The following is a 20,298-nucleotide window of genomic DNA, read 5'->3' on the forward strand; positions in this document are numbered from 1 at the left end:
GGTGCCCCGGGTCGAGTCCCCGCTGCCTGACGACTCCGCGCATGCGCACACCAGGAGGCGGGGAGCGCGGGGGGGGGGCCGTGGTTCCCGGTTGCCAGGCTGCGCGCGCAGGGAGTGGCGCATGCGTAATGCCTCCAACCGCAGCGGGGCTCGGGGTGTGGGGGGGGGCACGACTCGGCCGCGGCAGAGGTTTAACGGTGCGGCCGGCGGTACCTGTCGCCTTCCGCTACCCTTGGCCCGTCAGCGGGCTGCCTGCCGCTTCGCCCGGCTTCGAGCAGCGGGACGCCGCTCCGCCCGCGCCCTCCGCCGCCGCCGTCGTCGTCGTCGTGAGGGGCGGCCCCGCGTCGGGCACGTGACCCGCCGCGCGGCGCACGCGCGGCGCGGCGGGGGCGGGCGGGTGGCGCTGAGGGGAGGCGGCCGGAGGCGCGGGGCCGGGCCGGGCCGGGCGGCGGCGCAAAATGGCGGACAGGTTCTCCCGCTTCAACGAGGACAGGGACTTCCAGGTAACGGCCGCGCCGCGGGGGGCGGAGGGACCATCCCCCTTCCGCTGTACCTTGGGCCCCCCGCCGCCTCCTCAGGCCGGGGCGGGCCGCCCCCCGCTCCCCCGGCGGGGGCATTGTGCGCTGGCCCGGTGCTCGGCGGCGGCGGGGAACGACACAAAGGCGGGAGCGCGGGGGGCCGGGGCGGGCTGTCAAGGTGACCCGCGGGAGGCGGGGGCAGCGGCCGGCGGAGCGGTAACGGCGGCGGCAGCGGGGGAGGGGGGGAGCGGGCCGGCGGGGGCTCCCCCCACTGAGGTAACCCGCACCCGCGGTAGCGGCGGTCTGGGGGGTTTTCCGGTCGTTTTTACGGTATGTTAGGCTGGAGCTCGCCTGTCCAGGGCTGCCCCCTCCGCCTCCCTGGCCCCGGGATGCCCCCACCGAGCCCCGGCACCCCGGCGGGGCATCCCCGGCTCTCCGGTGCCCCAGTGTTCCCTTCTTTGTGGAGAACGCCTTTTCCTTCTCGTAGATGCCCCCCCGCGTTGTCGTACATCCCCCCCCCCCCCCCGCCCTAAGAAAGAAAGCATTAGTATTTCGACGTAATTAACGCCACTCTTGCTGTTTTAAAGGGGATTTAAATAAACAATGGGAAAATTAACATTGACTCATTAAGCCTAAACAATGGCATTTTGTTTACTGACTTCAGCCCGGGAGAGTCTCGAGGTTAGAAAGGAAAACACAAGGAGTGAGAATAAGGGCAGCTGGAGAGCAGCGACTGATGAACCCTTACGTGTGGCTCTTGTTTTGGGAACCCCAAGTTGGAATAGCGCTTTTCACCTAAACTCCTGCCTTGCACCTGAAGATCGGGGAGGCTTTCTTGATAGTTGCGGAGCTTGCGTAATTCTACTTAATGTAGCATTAAGGTGCAATCTTGACAAGAGTCGGGTCATTCGGTGTGTTGTTCCGGCTGGCTGTTGGAGGGGACGCGCGCTTCGTAAGTCGTTATTAAACTGTGTTAGAAACGCACCAGAAAACACGTATGAGCGTGGCCGACTGCACCATTTGCATCACCTTATCTGTGGACTGTAGGTATGGCTTCCTAACGCAGGGGTTGCTTTGCATCGTTTGTTTCCTTAAATGAAAAAATGGGTCGTAATTAATACTGAAATGGACTGATTAGGTTCTGAAGTTCCTGTTTCAGGAAGTGGAACCAGCCGGATCTTGGGTTTCAAAATACATTTCTCGTAATAAGTTTGCTTTGGCAGGGGAAGGGGAGAGATGGGGAACCTCAGCCGAGTCGGGAACTGCAGGATATACCCAAGAAATGGGTAAGCTCTGTAGTCGTGTGTTGCACAAAGGGTTCACACGTGCCTTTTGCTCACTGTCCTTGTTCTTGGCCCTTTGTGGGACAACCCCTTTGCAAAAAAAAAATAATAATAATTGTAGCAGCAAAACCTGTTACTGTGTCATTGCCCTGGTCAGGCAGGGAGAATGTGTAGTGATGTCAGAGAGGAAACAGGGCTCCATTACCCCATGCCGAAATCTTAAAAGCTGCAGAGCACGCTCGGAAACTAACCCAGTCGCAACCCTGTTTTCCCTTGACTTTAAGAAAGGGCACTATTTTTAATTAGGACTGTATCCATGCCAAACATTAGCCTTTCGTTGTCCTTCCCATAGGCTAGAGTAAAAAAAAAAATAATCAAAAGGTAGGGTTTGTTTTTATACGAGGGTAACTTGTCTCTTCTTTTCTTTCTCCCTGAAAATTTGCCAGTGAGAAGGCATTTTATTTTGTGCGTTAAAGCTTCCTTCGAGGGAAAAGGGGAATCGGTCCTCTGGGAAGAACAGTTTGGAGTTGGTTAAGGCTTGCAGAGGACTGGACGTGAAACCAGTGAGTTACCCAAGAGCTGGTTAGAGGCAGACTGGGCCCAGGTATCTTGGCCAGGGTTGCACCGAGTTGGTGGGAGCTCAGGCGCCTGCGCACGTATCCCTCATGGGTGGTCAGTCTGATAGTTTTTCTGAAGTATATTGGTGGAGGAAGGTTTTTTGAACCTTATTATTCCTTCTTCTTCATTGAAATTGCTTTCAGAGAAGATTTTGGACTTTATTCTCTATATTTAGATGGTGGTCACTTGAGATTATGGTATGGAATAAAGGAAATGGCTCGCTAAGCTGTGCTTGGTAAAAATACGGTACTGCATAGGTAAAAATATGCCCGCCGTTAGCGTGCGGCTTTTGATCATCTCTACAAAATACTGGTCTCCAAACTACAGCGAAAATAAGACTGTGTTAGTGTGAAGTCACAGATTTGTACGTAGGCTCCCTTTGTAGGAGTGTTTCTGTTAGTGTTAAGAATGCCTTTTTCACACAATTTCTAGCGGTTTTAATTCTAAGCTTCAGCAGGTGAAATTTCTGTCCTTTAACTGAGTACGGCTACAGACGTGACCCCGAGTTACTGCTGGTCTGCTGAGACCTGAGTAGGCACGACAAAAGGGAGATGGTGCTCTAAAATTACATGCCTTGAAGCAGGGATGGATGGGCCGTGGCGAGGGGGAGGGAGGCCGTAGAGATCCCTCAGATTTCATTCTTGGGTGATCTGCTTGTAATCTTCGTGATGAAGTAAAAGGATGTGTTACCATCTCGAGAGAGGAAGAGAAACAAAAGGTCACGAGTAAAGCGTGTGGGTCAAAGGAACCTTTTTAGCTGTTTGGGAGAAAGGCAGATGCCTTGGGATTAGCGATGTGGCTAATGGAAGAGAGTCACTGGATTAGGAAAAAAAAAAAAAGGCACGTTTTAGAGTTCTCTTTATTGTTACCAGCCTTTTTTCTGGAAAGAAACTGGAAAGATTCTGGGTTTGGGAGGATTAGTTTGGCGAGAGTGCGAGGCGAGCCTTGATGTGGGCAGGGGAGAGATGAGGTTGGCAGCGCGGGGTTAGCAGAGGTGATATTCAGGTTTCTGAGCTGCTGATATGCTGGGGAGAAGTGGATTAAAGGTGAGGGAGCTGCTGAGAGCTATTTTCTCCTCCCTTGTGCCCGGCTAAAGGAAGCTCAGTGCGATCGGGGAAGGCAGGAATGGAAACCTACGGCACTGGTGGGAAATGGGTTCAGGAAAGAAAGGACCTAAACCAGCCAAGAAAAAGAAGGTAGGAATGGTGTGAAGTGCGTAATAAAGATGACAAGGGGAGAGGGATTGTGGAGCAGTGGGATCAACTGAGGATTGGAAAAATGAGAGGGAGTGGGGGGACCATCCCATAACTGCAGCCAGAGCGATGTGATGGGTATAAGGAGAGCTGCAGAGGGAATGAAGACACAATCAGGGGGTTATAAGTAGCCATGTGGGAAAGAGTAGCTGGTATAAGGATAAGAAGGTCGGACATCCTTAAGGGTAAAGGCAGTGGTATGGAGTGGGAGGAGAAAGATTATGTACTCGGCAATTATTCCCAGTCTTCTCTGTGGTAGGGTGGAAGGAACCTCAAAGCTAAGGATGGTTTGAAAGTTGAAATTGCCAAAGGAGCAGGAAATGGCATTGGAGGATATCGCTGCAATAAGGTGATTAAGAGGCTTTTGGTTTTTTTTTTTTTTTTATAGGATTGTCTTGCTTTTGCTGTGCTGTGTAGCTTTAAAAGCTGCACAAAGAGCATAGACCCTCTTCTCTTTTTTTGCTGTATCCTCCCAAACCTTAGAAAAACTCAAGGGAAAGCCCCTTTTTTTGACTGCATTTTGCAGGTGCTGAACTTGAGGGCAGCTCCAGTGAAAGGCGTTTTGCTTTGCTCTGCCCAGTAATACTTGATCTTTCCCTGACCAGGGCACAACCAGTTTGTTCAGGAGACTTTAGGCAGAGAAATGAGTTACGGAAGGAGGAGGGATATTACTGACCTTCCTTCTCTCTCTTTCCTCTCTTTAGGCTCTGAAATAGTAAATTAAGTCTGCTGGATGGCTCACCCAAATAAATCCCAGCCTTTTTTCCCTTTTCCATTACAGGAGGGGTTATTTTTGAGTGGGCCGCTGACAAGCTTAGTCCTTTGGTTAAAAGATCGTACTGCTTATCTGTCGCAGGGATGTCTGTCACTTGTCTGCCTCTGCCGTCTCTGACTGACTGGCTTCCCTACGGCAGAGACAAACTTGTGAACCATTGTAACTCCAAGTAATTATGAAAGAAAGCTGTCGACTATGCTAACAGAGTATTTTAAAAGCATTCCTGAAAGCAGTGTGAATACATGAGACTGCTGCAATAAGTAAATAGATCTTTAGTGTTATTTTTGTGTAATTACATTTTTTTTTTCCTTTAGATTAACAATACTGAGCTCAAAGAATGAATACTCTGGATGTCTCCATATCGCTGAAATCCAGTGGAGCTCCTGCTTACTCACAGATGTTAAGAAAATGTTTTGTTGCTATATCTTTCTCCTTTTCATTGTTGAAGCAGAAATATTACCAGCCATATGTGTATATGTGTACGATAATTTCCTCTTCCTACGTACATTGCACTTACTTGCATCATTAGCCAGACGGAACACAAACTGTTCTGTCTCTTGTTTTTTTAGTTTGTTGTATAGTCTGTACAATAGAACAACGTTTCCATCAAGCAGAAATGCCTGGTTTTCTAAACTGGGTTGAAACGTGGCCAGTCTGAACCTCGGTTCTGGTATTCATGCTTAGGCCAAGAAGATAGGCGGGGGTTCCCCCCCCCTGCAGGAGGACTCAAAGAGCTAACGGAGCACATCGCTGTTACTGGCTGGTTTGTGCTTCTAGTCCTGCTGCTTCCAGCAGGTTGAGCTGAGCGCTGATGCCATGGGGATTTTATGCTTTTTAATTGGCAGAATGTCAGGGTTAAGTTTTGTTCCCAAGCAGCTTAGGCAGTCCGGCTTACTGGGCATCTGGGCCGACAGCGTGGAGTTTTAAAATCTGTCCTTTTAATGAGTGCGTGTTGTCAGTGGCTTCAACTTCAGTTCATTTCTTAGGTGCTGCCTAGGGCAAACGTATTTGATTTTTATATCCTTCAGCGGGCCATGGCTGCTCCTGGGTTACGTGGCAGAGTAAGTCGATGGCGTTTCTCTGTGTTGCAAGGAAATAAATAGGGTCATTTTCTTTTGCCTACTTTTACTAATTGGGAGAAGAAAACCTTAATGTAGGGGAACGAGGGAAAGAAAAGGATTGGAGTTGCTACGAATATGTCATCCTGAGCTTCTGATACAGGTGCATGAATTTGCCTTTGACGAATGTAGTTGAGAGCAGTCCAGGAGGTAACCCCTTTTGGTGGCGTGTTTTCTAATTTAAGGATTAATCTTAGATGTTCTAAAATCTATTATTATTGTTTAGACATCCTCATTTATCATTAGATTAGGGTTATATTTCTGGCTCAGCACGGGAAGAATACTGCTCTTACCTCCTTGGCAAGACGTGCTGACCTCTTGGTTGAGAAAAGCAGGAACGTCAGAACTGTGACTGATTTTTTTGCCTGCCTGTGTGAGCAGGGAAGGGAGGAGAAAACACATTAAAAAGTAGATCAAATGGCATTGGTTCCATTTTTAGAAGATCACAGGAGAATCTGAACTTCTGTGAATTTTTGGAACTCATGTGGTAAGTTAATTTTACAGAAACCTCCTTTCCTCTCTTGGTTGTACCTTTCCATACTCTGTGTTTTGTCACTCCTGTTCTCTCATGCAGTGATGTTCCCTGTTGCTGTAGGTAATGAATAGGAAAGGAAATGCTTTATTCTACAGTCCCACAAACCATGTCTGAGCTATCTCTGCTTAGTCTCCCCCCTCTGAAACAAACCCAAACCCTCTTAACTAGTCTGCTAACACCCGCTGTGTGGGGATGTAGGACTTGAGGAGTTCATCCGATCAACAAGCATTATTGCAGTTCTTGGCCAGCATTTCCTCAGTTGACATATGCTTTTTTTCTACCGTAGTTTGAAACCCATAGTCATTCTTGGTACTTTCCACCTTCAGGCAGCTCTATGAGCAATTAATTCGGTTGAGATTTTAGCCATTCACAGTTCTGAGGCCAGAAGTTGATATTAGGATGTCTGCTTTGAATATCCAGGTATCACTTACTCTTTGATTTCTGTCATTTGACACAATTTTGAGCCCAGGAATTCGTGTTTGGCTGCAGTATCTCTTTCTCTTGACAGCTGGTGATGGTGAACATTTTCCTTTGTAGGTTGTTCTGGTGGTTTGGCCATTGAAAGGTGTATTTTCCTTTTATTTTTTCGTCTAGATTTCTCTATTTTCAGCTTTTAGCTGTTGTTTCTTGTTATGACCTTCTCCGCTATGGCAATGCGCACCGTCGTGCACTGCCTCTTCTTATGTGGGGGCATATATAACATTTCTGTCTCAGTCCTCACCTCTTTTGAGAGCCTTGTGGTCTGATCTCTGAATTCTCTTATTCTAGGGCATTTTGCCATCTTTGCCAAGACTTGAAGACTTGCACAGAGGAGTCTTGTATAGAATCACAGAGTGGTTTGGGTTGGAAGGAACCTTAAGGCCCATCCAGTGCCGCCCCCTGCCCTGGGCAGGGACACCTCCCACCAGACCAGGTTGCTCCAAGCCCCGTCCAACCTGGCCTTGAATTCCTCCAGAGATGGGGCAGCCCCCAGCTTCTCTGGGCAACCTGGGCCAGGCTCTCACCACCCTCACAGCAAAGAACTTCTTCCCAATATCTCATCTCAATCTCCACTCTTTCAGTTTAAAACCCTTCCCCCTTGTTCTGTTGTTCCACTCCCTGATGGAGAGTCCCTCCCCAGCTCTCCTGTAGGCCCCCTTCTGTATAACATACAGAGATAAACATCTTCTTTACTACTTTACTCTTGTTTTCTGTTCCTCTGTTACACACCCTTGGACTGTATTTTTATCTGTTTCGCTGAGAGGTTGTAACGTGGATCTCTGCTGCTTTCAGAGCCCTGTGCCACGGGGGTGTTTGTGCAGGGCTCTGGGACAACAAGCTTGGTGTGAGCGAGTTCAGGCCACTCTTCAGCAGGTCAGATATCTCTGGACAAACACGCTCTCCACGTGGCTGCTCGCCGTTTGTGGGGCTTCGTGATCTGCAAACTGAGATGGCATTTGCTCTAGTTCCCCTCTGGTCGTTGATAAAAATGTTGAACGGTACCAAGTCTCATGGAATGAATTAGAAGTTTGAATCCATAACGTGCTCCTGAGTGAGGTTTTCTGTGACATTTTGGTTTAGAAACAATCCTTTAACAAGTTACTATAGTAAGAAAAAAAAAAAGACCATACTATGAAAGCTTGGAAGCTTGTGGTGGTAAATAAATGATACCCGAGATATTAAATGACTAGCACCCTATCCCATCGGGGTGTTTTCTCTGTCTCTCGTTTGAAAGTCTATGAAGATGGAGGTGCTGGAAGCTGCAGCATCTCCTGCATCGAGGTGTGTTAAGAAATAGCTAAAAGAAAATTGGGGGAGTGAGAGCAGTGCTAATACTCTTTCGGTGCAGTCGCTGGAAGCGTTGAAGAACTGAACAGCATCGCTCGTGTGCTGGAACAGATTTACAGCTGGCGTTGGTAGCGGCAGAAGGAATCTGAAAGACATTAAATTGTTCTTGTTTGGTGCCAAAGTATGCAAAGCACAGCGAAGCAGGGACCTGCCTCTGGCTTCCACTCCTTGTACAAGCTGTTTATCTCTCAACTGTAGAACGTGTTTTTAATTGGACAGCTCTAACTAGGTGTTTATATGCACATTTTCCTGGTTTAAAGCTCTTGACCTATGAGTAGCCTTGAATGTGTTCTCGAGGGTGTTTCCTCTGTGTTTTTGGACTTAACAGTTAGAGCTTTGCCATCAAAATTAACTTTTAGTTTGGTAAACAAAAGGTGCCATCAACTCCTCAATGTGTAATTACAAGGTGCTTCTTTCAAAAGTTGCCAATTTAAATTCACATCCAAATCTTAAGTGATTGCTTTTGTTGTATTGACTTGAGAGGATTTTCATTTTAAGTACTCTCAAAATAATTGACGCCTGTGTTTGCCTACAATGAGGTTTTGCTGCAGCTTTCTCAAAATGTTGCCTGTAAATATTAAGCTATTTTGGAGGGTGTGAAGATGCAGTGTCCTTCCTTACCCACTTTTATTGCTTATTTACAGGTAAGGGACTGGGAAAGCCATTTATAGCATGGGGAGGGCTATGAGAACGCTTGCTGTCCTTTTTGAACGCTTTACCTCTCTGTTGCTAGGAAAGGATAACTGATTTTTTTGGGGGGGTTTTTTGCATCTCTAGAGTCACTACAGGGAATAACTGGAAAAAGGATGATTTTGTTCTGGGAAGTGTTAACAAAGGCTTTCCAAGTACCAGTACAAAGTTGCCTTTGTATCGCTTTTTATAGTTCTAGTTTTGAGAAACCACATGGCCTTTAAAATGATCCAAGGAAGCTTCCAGTGCGAGCAGGGTGGGCTGGAGTCATCTTCTAGGTGCGTGTTGGTCTTAAAAAAAAAAAAAAAAAGTATTTTCTTCTGGCTGCATAATGAATATTCAAGAAACACTCCTGAGCTACGCTTTCCTGGAGTTGTTTTTCAATTCTCCGGATGGATTTCTAAACATCAGCACGGTTGTCTGCATCAATTACGTTTTGGAGATCTTCCACGGTATAGAGTCATCAGGTCCTGCTTAGCTGAAAAGGGCAGCATAAATTACTGTCTGAGATGGCAGTCAGGGTACATAGGGCAGTATGGGTCTTGCGGAGAAATTATAAACCTGTTAGGTTTTCATTGTGTGTAATAAACAGTTAATTAGTGTTGGTGAGCTGGATCTGGTTTTAACACCTTCCCTCTCCCATCTGTGTTGGCTGAAATTTACTGGTGAGGTTAACACATGATAGAGCCCCACAAATAAACAAAATAAAAGATAGTACTATCAGACCTTGTTATTTAGAGCTTTCGTATTTGATCCTTGCCCGGACTCGGTGTCTCTTCTCCTGTCTCTGCCCCTCTGTATCCCTAGAGCTGCCCTTGGTGGCAAGTGTCACCTTCAGGCGCTGCGCGAAGAGGTGGGACAGGCCAGCTCGGGGCTCTGCAGAACTGGCCCATCTGGTCTGGAGATATCTTTAAAAAGAGAACTAGACAAAAAATGCAACACAAAATGAGATGAATGTCAATTGATGAAATACCTAGTCTTTGGGTTAGGCCAGAGCCTGGTGCTCTGTTGGGTCCTCGCAGAGTGGTCGGTGGTGTCTGTCCTGTGTGGCCACCGCACCGGTGCTGGGCAGCATTCCCGAGGGTGTCCTGGAGGTGGATGCTTCCAAGAGTTGGGCTAGGAGCTGTTCAGCCGTCTCTGGGAACAGCCCATAGACATTAAGGTGCCTTGTCCTCCTAAAGGTCTTGTAGCTGCTCAGTCTCCTCCTTTCAAATAGGTTATTTGCTTTTGGAATAACTGTCTCTTTTCTCTTGATCCGTGAAGGCACCGTATGGGTGTGGGCAGCCAGGATTTTTGGGAGGTGGCATTTGCTCATTCGCGTTCAGATGCTGCTTTACTTTCCTGCTCTCAACCATTGAGACCTCATGTCCATGCTGCCCCGTCCCAGGATGCCAGCTCTGCTTTCCAGCCGCGAGAGCAGAGACCAGAGGGCACTGCCAAATACTCTCTGATTTTTGTTAGCCGTGGCTTTATCTGCGCTAGAAAATGACCTTTTTTGTGGGTCCTCGTTTCTCTTTTTAGATATTCCTAGTGGCCCAGCTGCTGGTTTACAGCCTAATGCCTTCAGAGCTTGCAGGAATGGGTAGTGGGCTTGGTTAAATGTTTTAAAGTGGCACTTGTGGGTAACAACCCTGAATTTTATGGCTTGACTTACTATTTTGGGGAGTTAAAGGTCTATTGATTGAATTGATGGATCAGTAGAATATGCACAAGTGGTGCTGATTTGCTCTAGTGTTTTAAAATGTCATTTTCTAAAGTAAATGCAATATAAATGGTATTTTTTTGAGTCTCTTTCTGGTATTCTACCAGTGTAAAACTAATTTTTGAATATCTAAGGAGCACACTGGGCTCTTTTCAAGTGCAGTTAAGCAATCATGATCATGCTGTGCTCTTTTCCAGTGCATTTAAGAAATAACACTGGTAAGTATAAGCAAGGCTTTTCTGCAAAATTACTTCCTTTAGGTTGTTATCTGCACGGTCATGGAAACACGTGTTTCTGTGCACCTTCCTAGGCTGGTCCTGAAATTCAGTATGGACATAAATAGATTATTTCTGCTTTGACGTCTCGGCAACCGCACTCTGTGTTCCCTCCCCAGTCACCACTGGTTTCAGTGCTCTTGGGCACAGGGGGTTTATGCTGGAGCCTTATTTCTTATTTTACTCCGTTCACACCATTGAAGGCATCGTCCCTGTGACTTGTGGAGCAGCTTTTTCCCCAGGTATTCTCATTCTAAGCTCGTCGTATCTGACTTGTGTTGGTTTTTGTAGCTTACATCACCTTCTATCGTATTAATAATCCCGTTGGTGTAACTGAGCTTTCCTGTTGAGCAGTAACTGCCAGGGCAGCTGAATGAAGGCGTTCTGAAAGAAAACCGTTGCTTCCCCGTCTCCATTATCCTACTCCTTTGTTGTAGTTTCCTCCTGTCTCTGCACAAGAGCCGCGTTTCAAGGTTTGGCCTCGCTACTGAGACGCAGACTGCCACATTTATCCGTGTATTATTTCAAAAGAACCGTAACTCAGGGCTGTTCATAAAAGAAACCACTAATTCCCATCAGGAATGCTCACTATATGGAATGTATTCTGCGCGCTGACATCTTAATATCCTCTGTGCTTGGACAGATTGGAAAGAGCCATCCAGTAATTAATATCCAGGGAGGTCTAATAGCCTTGAAGCAGTTGAAGTGAATCCATCGTTCGTTCTTTCCTCCTTGTGTCGATGATGCTGTAGGTGACTTGGAAAATGCCCCGCTTGGAAGTTGGGTCTGGTTTTGGATGCACCCTTGTGGGGGGGTGAGAGGGAAGGAGACAGCGTATTTTTCTTCTGCCTTGTAATTGTGAAGATCCTTTTAAAAGGTGTAATATCTCTAATATCTGTGTGTCCTCTGATGCATTGTCTTTGCCCACCTTCATGAGAAGGTGGCTCGTGTGGGGGGGGAACTGACTGAATTGATTCTGTGATACTAAACTTACTGATAAATGGGCTTAAATCAACAAATTCATTTCATCACTGGCACTGAGTCATTCATTGGCAACAATTCTGGCTGCTAAAGATTTTGGGATGAAAGTGTGATTAAGTTCTTAAATTTTTTGTTAATTATACTGACTGGATCTCACTGCTACAATGTGTGGGACGGAATCACGGAATTGTCAGAGTTGGAAGGGACCTCTAGAGATCCTCTAGTCCAACTCCCCTGCTGAAGCAGGGCTGCCCAGAGCACATCACTCAGGACTGCATCCAGGTGGGGCTTGAAAATCTCCAGAGAAGGGGACTCCACGACCTCCCTGGGCAGCCTGTTCCAGGGCTCTGGCACCCTCACCGGAAAGAAGTTTTTCCTCACGTTTGAATAGAACGTCCCATGTTCCAGCTTGTGCCCGTTGCCCCTCGTCCTGTCACTGGGAACCACTGAAAAGAGTCCGGCTCCATCCTCCTTCAACCCACCCTTTAGATGCTTGGAAGCATTAATAAGGTCTCCCCTCAGCCTTCTCTTCTCCAGGCTGAAGAGTCCCAGCTCTCTCAGCCTTTCCTCATCGGGGAGATGCTCCAATCCTTCCGTCATCTCTGTTGCCCTGCACTGGACTCTCTCCAGTAGTTCCCTGTCTCTCTTGAACTGGGGAACCCAGAACTGGACGCAGTATTCCAGTTATGGCCTCACCAGTGCAGAACAGAGGGGGAGAATGACCTTACAGGTGAGGGAGGGAGAAGGACCTTACAGGTGAGAGAGAAACAGGGATATTCTTTCCCCCAAGCCATTTAACTTGAATTGTTTCAGAAAATGCAGTGACTCTCTTATGTTTAATCTTGGAAAATAGCATTTGTTGGGCCAGAGCTCTGAAGTATTTACCATCCAAATAAGGGAGAATAAGGGTCTAAAATCCTGTGTGGAGGCAGCTTTTGTTAGTTGATTTTTCAAATGCTGTGTTCATAACTCAGCGGTTAAGTGTGTGAGGGCTCCAAGATGTAAGGTTTGGCAAAGAGCTTCAGGCGAAGATCAAACAACGGGAAAGTGGAGGGGAGAGGAGAGGACGCGTGACTGTGAGTAACCAGAGTGGGTCGTTAGCCAAAGTTCAGATGATATTACACAAAAAATTACAAATCGCAAACATATTGGCTTCTGGAGATGAATGCATCTGGGAAACTAAATGGTGTGTGTGGTGTATATATAAGGAGGGTTTAGATGTTGGAGGCTTGTCCTTGCTTTTCATCCGAGTAGTGAAATATATGAATTTCATTATGCTTGTAGTGAAGCACCTGGTGTTGGAGCACTTGCTGTAGCACAAAGTGATAGCAATAAATGATGCTTAAGTGGAAGCCTCTCATCTTATTTGCCCTGCTGTTTCAGGAGGGAGGGAGCATCTCTAAGAAAGTGATATAAGCAGCACAACACACCGTGCTTTGCAAAGCAGGAGTGAGGAATCCTGGTAGAGGCAGTTTAAAATGGAGGGGCTGAGGATGGGAGGGAGAAGGGCAGCCCTGAAATCCTCCCCCAAGGGAGGAGGTGGACACTTTGTCATTAGATGGCAGGGCCAGCATCGTCCTGTATCTCCGTAATAGCCACACAGGGAAGAAGGTTTGGAAATAGGTTTTGAATAGTACTGGTTTTAATGCAGCTGTTGTTTTATGGCCTGGTATCCATTTTGTAGGGATTGAATTCTTTTCAGTTAAAGCTTTCCTCTGAAGAGGAAAACATCCCTCAACTCTGCAGAAGACACAGATCAAAATCATATTAAAATGTGGTCTGTGCTTACGGCTCATGTTTGCCAGAAATGTAGTTTATTCTTAACAGATTCAACATTTAGGCTTTAATTAATTGTTAGATTTAAATGTTAAAGTATTTTGTCTTCCTCTGATTCATTGTCTTAAGATACAGCAAAACAGAAATGCTCTATGGATCCCTTCGATGTGCCAGGCTGAAGGATGGGAAAAGAAGGAAAACAGATGGAATTCCCCCCAACTTGTTCCTTAGCCAGCTGCAGGGACGAGGAAGGAGAGGGACAGACAGTGCTGCCTCCAGCCCCACGGAGCCCCAGCTCCAAGAGGCCTGTGATGGCCACGACAGCAGACAAATGCTTTAACAAGCTGTTTGTCGGGGCCCTAGAAGCGAGAACCATTTTTCTTCTTGCTCATTAGGCACCGTTAGGTTGAACGCGCTCATAAATTTGACCTCAGTGTGACTGTTGGATTATTATCTCCTTGCTTTTTTTCTCAGGGTGAGCTACTTTATAGTGGAAGGAAAATATTTCTTTTATCATTTGCTTTAAGTATTGATAAATAAAGAACGGTCTCTGTGATGAGTATTTTAGTTCAGTTTGGACACTTTGTTATTCTGATGCCTTAAATTACCCAGTCTGTAACAGTCACCTTCCCAATATAGCCAGTGGTTTGTCAGCATCCCACCAGGGCTTGTTCCCGTCCACCCAGGAGTTCAAGGTGATGGGAAACACCCTGACTCTTTGGAAAGCTCTAGTATTTTGGAAAACGAAACAACCTGTCCCCACTCCCGTTACTCATAAAACCCCCCAAAGTAAGTAATAAAAAGTATATAAATATATAAAAGAACCCCCAAAAATATATGAAGTGGATAATAGTGGGATCACTGGAACTTAAAGAGAATAGCTTTGTTTGCTTTTTATCATCTTTGCATTTGCCTGACGTGGTGAGTGTTCAGTCTTTTGCATAGTTTCTGGGAGGAGGCATTGTTTTTAAGCGCAGGAAAATGGAGCTGCAAAGCCTCGAATCAGCAAGGCCTGCTTTCAAATGGGAATTGACCCTCGCCTTTGTAAAAACAATTTTCACTGGCTTGGCAGGCGGTGCGCCAAAGGAGATGGTGAGTAGGCAGAAATATTTTGCCAGCTCCAGGTAATTTATTTGGAATATTCTGCAATATCTGCAGGCAGCAAATCACATTGTGAAACTGGGTGGTGGTGGTGGGGGAAATATGTCTTTGTTTTTCCTGAGAGTGTTTCAAGTGTTTGTTAACTAAATGTTACAGGGATTTAATTTTTATATATGAAGTTTTAGTGACGTGTTTTTGCTAGAGTTTGGTCAACAGTGCAAACTAGCAGCATGGGCACTCCGGACTGCTTTTGTTCTCCTGGGTGCTACTATTTGGGAGGTTGGGCTGCATCCTTTGTGCCGCCGAGGCAGGTTTTATGTTGTCTCCTCCCTGCTGGGCTCCCTGACTTCACAGCACACACATGTATGCTCTGCACATCTACCCTCTGTCCGTCTCCAAGAATTACTACCCTTTTTAAGCAGCTTGATGACTGTGTGTGCAGGGTAAGGCTGCCTTCAGCTTGCTCCTTGAAGGCTGTCCAAAAAAAAAAAAAAAAGGGTGGGAGCGGATGCCTGCCTGCAGATAAAGCCCCAAATTTGCTCTGGAGAGGCCGTGGGAAAGCAGCCTCCCGGGAGCAGAGCATGGCCTGGGTGAATTACGGCTGCGGACAGCAGATGATGTACAGGCTGGCAGTTGGGGCACCAGCATCAAAGCACGTTCTCTTGGCACCAGGTTTTTGTTAAGATGCTCTCTTGCAGATTTGCATCACTGGATCCGAACGCTCGTTCCAGAGGATTTTTGGAGCCTGGTGCTTGGCTTGTACAATTCCAACAGGCAGTCCGTTACAACTCTCATTCGCTCTTTCATGTGCTGGCTTTCATTAAAATTCTTGCAGAACGAAAAGTTGGTGTTGGTAGAAAGGGGGAGAGCGACATGTTTCTCTTGGCAGTGGTGCTGGTTGTTCCTGCTCAAAGTCATCGTGGAGCCGAGATGTGAATAAAAACTGCCAGGTGGTTGGTGTTCTTGAGCAGCCAGAAGGATTTTGGTGGCACCACGGGGCTGGGAAGGGAACAGGGGGTGACAGCCCAGGCTTCAGCACCTCCTGGGGTCTCAACAGGGCTGTGATGCTGAGCAGTGCCCAGGGAACGTAGCGGGGAGCCTGCTGAAACCACCCACTTCAGTGGCTGTTGTGCTAATCTCAGCTGTGGGCATCTCTCCTCTTTGCTTTTGAGTTCGCCGCTAGAAAGGCAGATTTTTTGCTTTCTAGGTCTGTGCTGGTGATGGCGGGTGTTAGTGCTATGTCATGGACCTCTTGAATGGCCAAAAATGGCTCATCATGTTTGCAATTTCAGGAATTTGAGGTTTCAGAAACCTCTGAAATTACAACAGAGATTTCTTTATTTTTTTTTTTTCCCTGAAATGGCTGTTCACACTGATGCTGCTGCAGCACCAACGGTTATCCTGGAGGACAGACTGCGATTTCCCTTCCTACCTCATGAGTCCTGTATGCTTAATTTCTTGGCAAAAGCCTGGAAATATTAAATTTTGCTGTAGGAGATGCCTGAGGAGGGTTGCTCGGCTCTAGTCTCTGTCGTTTGTGGGTTGTACCGTGTACGGTGGCTCCGTTGAGTCAGGGAGAGGCTGCCCTTGTCACAAATCAGCAATCAGGTGGGTGTGATGGGCACAGTACACCATAATAATGGTCCCCTTTCATTTTCCTATTCACTGGACTCACTGTACGTGGCCAGGCTGTAGGACTAAAGATGTTTCATGGGAGTATAAGGAAGTGCTTGGATTTATCGCTCTTTGTAGTATTTTTTTTTTTTTTTTTTTTTGCTGTATGACTGTCTTCATATTTTATTAATGCACTTCCCTGTCTATCTCCTGGTCCATCTCTTTCCTCAGTCCTGGCACTTTTAGTGTAGCAGTTCTTGGTGCTGTGCTCACAAATGCTCTAAGCTGGTACGTCTGGAAGAAGCAGTTCTGCGTGTGCACCCCGGCATTCTTTGTGCCCCCATATGTGCTTGTGTGGCCATGGGGGGGCTGCTCGGGGTTCAAACTAACGGCTTTTTTGCGTGCTCGGGGATCATTCCCATTAACGCTTCACTGCGCCTGGATTCAAGGGAAGGGCTACTCCAGACCATGACCAAATGCTGTGGGCAGGAGGAGAGGTTTCCTTTGGTACCACTGTGGGGTTTTGTTGACTTAAGGTGTGTGAAATTATATGTATGCCTCAAGCAATTTGGGTTTTCTGCTCCAAGGAAAGCCTCCCCCTTCTTTAAAAGAGAAAAGGCAACAAAACCCCCTTTATAGTGGTGGTGGGGCCAATTCCTTCTGCTGCTTGTCCTGTGGCGTTTTAAGGCTGGCACTGGTGCTTATGGTCAGCATTTTCGTAGTCTTTCTAAAGAAATAAACCTCAAAATATTGTCATCGTAAATGTTTGATATTTTGCCAACTGCCATATTTTATGATTATGATCAAATTGGTGTAGTTTTTAGCATAGCTTTTTTCTTTATAACCTATATACTGAATTGAGCCTGTATTTAATAAGTTTGTTTGTTTTGCTAGCAAAATTAGGTGGAATATAACACCTGAATGTTGCTACTAGACTTTTGAGAACGTGTTCTCTGCCTTAGAGCTAACAGTCATCTTCTTTTACAGGGCAATCACTTTGACCAATATGAAGAAGGGCACCTGGAGATAGAGCAAGCGTCTCTAGACAAGCCCATAGAATCGGTAAGACACATACAGACTTATCAGCATCATCAACCCACCCAAAATTAGGCCGTGATCGGATGGTACTTGATGTGAATGCAGTCAAATTTGATAGGAGCGGGCATCGTTTTGTTAGTACAGGGTTAATTTTTTTTTTTTGGTGGTAAATTGCATGCTGAGACTAAGTGGGGCCAGGGATTTAATCTTTAAGAAGTTGTCCTAAAGCTATAGGTGAATTTAAATTTTACTTCAACGTGATATTTCAGAAATTACTCTTTCATAGATATTTATTTTGTTAAGGTTTTATACTTTTGGTTGAAGAACCAGTTTAATTCCTATGCAGACTTGATGAAATACTGTAGTAGAATGTATTTTGATCCTTTTTTTTTTTTTCTTAGTTTATATTTTTGGAAAACTACTGGTGTGTTAAGGTGCTAGAATTACACCTGGCAGTACGGAAACACGGATGCATTACAGTATTAGTATAGCAGTCCTTCCCCATGAATCTGAAACTGCGCCCTGAGTTTCTTTAAAGTATCGCTTTGCTTTGAATTAGGTATGGAGGACACAGCCATAAGATGGGGAAAAATTAAGTTTTGTTTAGTTTTACTTTTTTTTTAAGCTTTTTGGAGCTTTTAATTTTTTCTGTTTGCAAAGCAGCTCCCGCTAGTCTTGGGCACGAGAGCTTGTTCAACCTCAACTGGCCCGAACTTGGGCATTTAGCTTTAGTTAAGTTTCATTTGCAGTTTCAGTACCAGAGCACAAAAACTTATATATAGTGAATTATCGAGGGTCACTTAGTGGTGTGTGATTAAGATCAGATTTTTTTTTTAAGTAAGTGCTTCTGAAGTATTTCTTTTCCCTATTAATAACTGAAATTCTCTGTTAAAGTTTCTTCGTGTTAGTCTGCACTTAGAAGAAACTTAGCGTTAGCAAAAGATCGTTATATATATTTTTCATTCGTGTGTAGGTTGGTGTTGTGTGTGTTTGTGTGCGTGTTAGATGTTTACCAAAAATTTACACAACTTGGGGTGTTCGACATTTTTCTTCCGCAGCAGTTGGCCCATATTAGCTAAGCAGCCATGATCTGGTTTGTATTGCACGGTCTGCCTTTTTTAATTTCTTCTCTAGGGTTTCCTTTCCCCCTTCTTATTTCTGTTCTTCTGGTCCAGTGAACACTGCATATAGTACCTACTGTCTTAATGTGCTGGCATGATGCTAGATTTAGGCATGGCAGTAATTGATGACGCATGAGATAATGCTGCAGAGATGGGAATTCGTATTCAATCTTCTCCTGAATACTTCAACCTTACCTTGTGATATGGGGATTTTAATTAAAATGCCAAGCTTGTTTCCTTTATGCAAATCTAATGAGAAATACTTGTTGGTAGCCTGCTCTGTGCCACGCTGGAAATTAGCATTTCAAAATAATTCAAATACTACTTACAGACTAGACTGGTTATCTGATTTCTGAAAGTGTTTTCCCAAAGAGAGGAGCAGAAGTGGTGACGGATGAGATCTCTCGGGTGTTCTGGAGGGAGTGAGCCCTACGGAAGCGTGTAAAACGGGGACGAGCGCACTGGACCCAACAGCAGGGACACTGAGACTCCCAGTGCAGATTTAATGCTTTATTGCGGTTTGACTAATGTTGAACTGCGGCAGAAAAATTAAATTCAATTACAGCTGTAATATTTTATTCATATATATCTCACCACCCACGTCAGGACATTTTTAATCTTTAAAACTTTTTGGTGGGTTTTAATATTTACAGTTCAGCCTTATGGTTAAATTTGCGAACAGTTTGATGGAGGAGACAAGAGAATGGCTTACCTCTTTGGGAGGAGAAAGAGTTAAAACTTCCAATTATTATTACTTTAAAGTCCAATTTCCTTCACTCTTCTTCTGCCTGTAATAGGAGAAACAAGCATTTGAGTTGCAAGACCCCTAATACGGGACATTAAACTCTTGGAAGGAGTCACAGAACTCAGTAAACGGATTGTCACATCAGCTGTGGTCTGTGTCAGAGCACACTTGAGCTGGCTTCATGTGCTAGCCCCAGAATTTAAAAGCTACAGCTGCTGTATGGGGTGTTTTTTTGGTTTCACGAAGAAGCCTGGTGTCAGAAACTGCAGTCAGAAACAAACCAGTCACTTTTAAGGTTAATTTTCACATCATCTTCATTAAGTACATTGTTGATTCTTAAAATCTGCAGCTGGAAAGCATAAATAATTTTATCGAGTTTCCTGACACCCGTGAAAATGATTTTGTTCCCACACTATTAATGATCTGTGTGCTTTTTTAAATTGGCAAATTACACGAGTTTTTCTTGTCAGAGTTCGGTGGTGTACCTCTCCTGCAAGATTTGTCCCTGGGAAGGAGGTATTCACACTGCTTTTTCTGCTGCTTTGTACTTTCTGCTGTTTGCTCACCGAGAAGTGAGCAACATCCTTGAACTGCAATTGGGAGGGGAAGGAGGAAGGGCAAGTATATAATTTGCAAATACCACACATGTAAATAGTTGCAATATTAACATTTATTCACAAATTGTTTTATAATCCTTAACCAGTTCTCTGTTAGCAATTCAACTGACCTTTCCAAAGGAATCTGCTCGGAGTAATGAGCAAGAGCCTTTGCTTTATGTAAGGGGAATAGTTTGGATGACAAATGTCTTTGTGCGGGGAAGGGTGTGTTTAACAACAGCGGATCAAAACACTTCCCGGTTAAAAGTTGGGTTATTCTACAGGTTGAAGAGTGGATTTAAGTATATTCTCTTAAATGTGCTTCTTGCAGCTTCTCACATCTCCTTAGTAAAATGAAAAGGCTTTAAAGACGGCAGGTAGCACGCATTTGGAAATCCCAGGGGGCAGAGGGTTTCCCTCGGAGTTTGTCAATCACCGCTGAAGTGAGATCCATCTCTGCAGCATTATCTGTTGAGAGGTGCTGACTGTACTGCTACAGCATGCAACTCAAAGGTGGCTGGAAAAATAGGTTTGGGAGTCTACAGATCATTACAATGTTGAAACGTGTCCTCAATTAGTGTAACTAGTATTTCTGTTCCTGTGGAAATCCTGCTTTGTACAGCTTGTTTAGGCCAAAGATGTCTGGACTGACACATGCGACTATAACCAAAGTACATTTATGGAAAACAGAGCTGACAGGAGCTAGAGGATGTGCGTAGCCAAAATGAGAAG

At 45.6% G+C, this 20,298-nt stretch overlaps 1 protein-coding gene across 3 annotated transcripts in view; it reads left to right on the forward strand.

Moving 5' to 3' along the window:
• Positions 1 to 437: 437 nt before the first annotated feature.
• GPATCH8 (G-patch domain containing 8) overlaps positions 438 to 20,298 on the forward strand; it is a 57,540-nt gene continuing 37,679 nt past the window's right edge. Inside the window, exons 1-2 of one of the 3 annotated variants that reach the window (XM_074162593.1) lie at positions 438 to 503; positions 17,054 to 17,128. Coding sequence is in view for 1 of the 3 variants with exons in the window: in XM_074162589.1 (XP_074018690.1) it covers positions 459 to 503; positions 17,054 to 17,128 (120 nt within the window). In the remaining 2 variants the exon portion in view is untranslated. The remainder of the gene's footprint in view (positions 504 to 17,053; positions 17,129 to 20,298) is intronic. The other 2 variants (XM_074162589.1, XM_074162591.1) reach the window with 2 other exon arrangements.

This window comes from Numenius arquata, chromosome 23 (genome assembly GCF_964106895.1).
Source record: "Numenius arquata chromosome 23, bNumArq3.hap1.1, whole genome shotgun sequence".
Taxonomy (NCBI): domain Eukaryota; kingdom Metazoa; phylum Chordata; class Aves; order Charadriiformes; family Scolopacidae; genus Numenius; species Numenius arquata.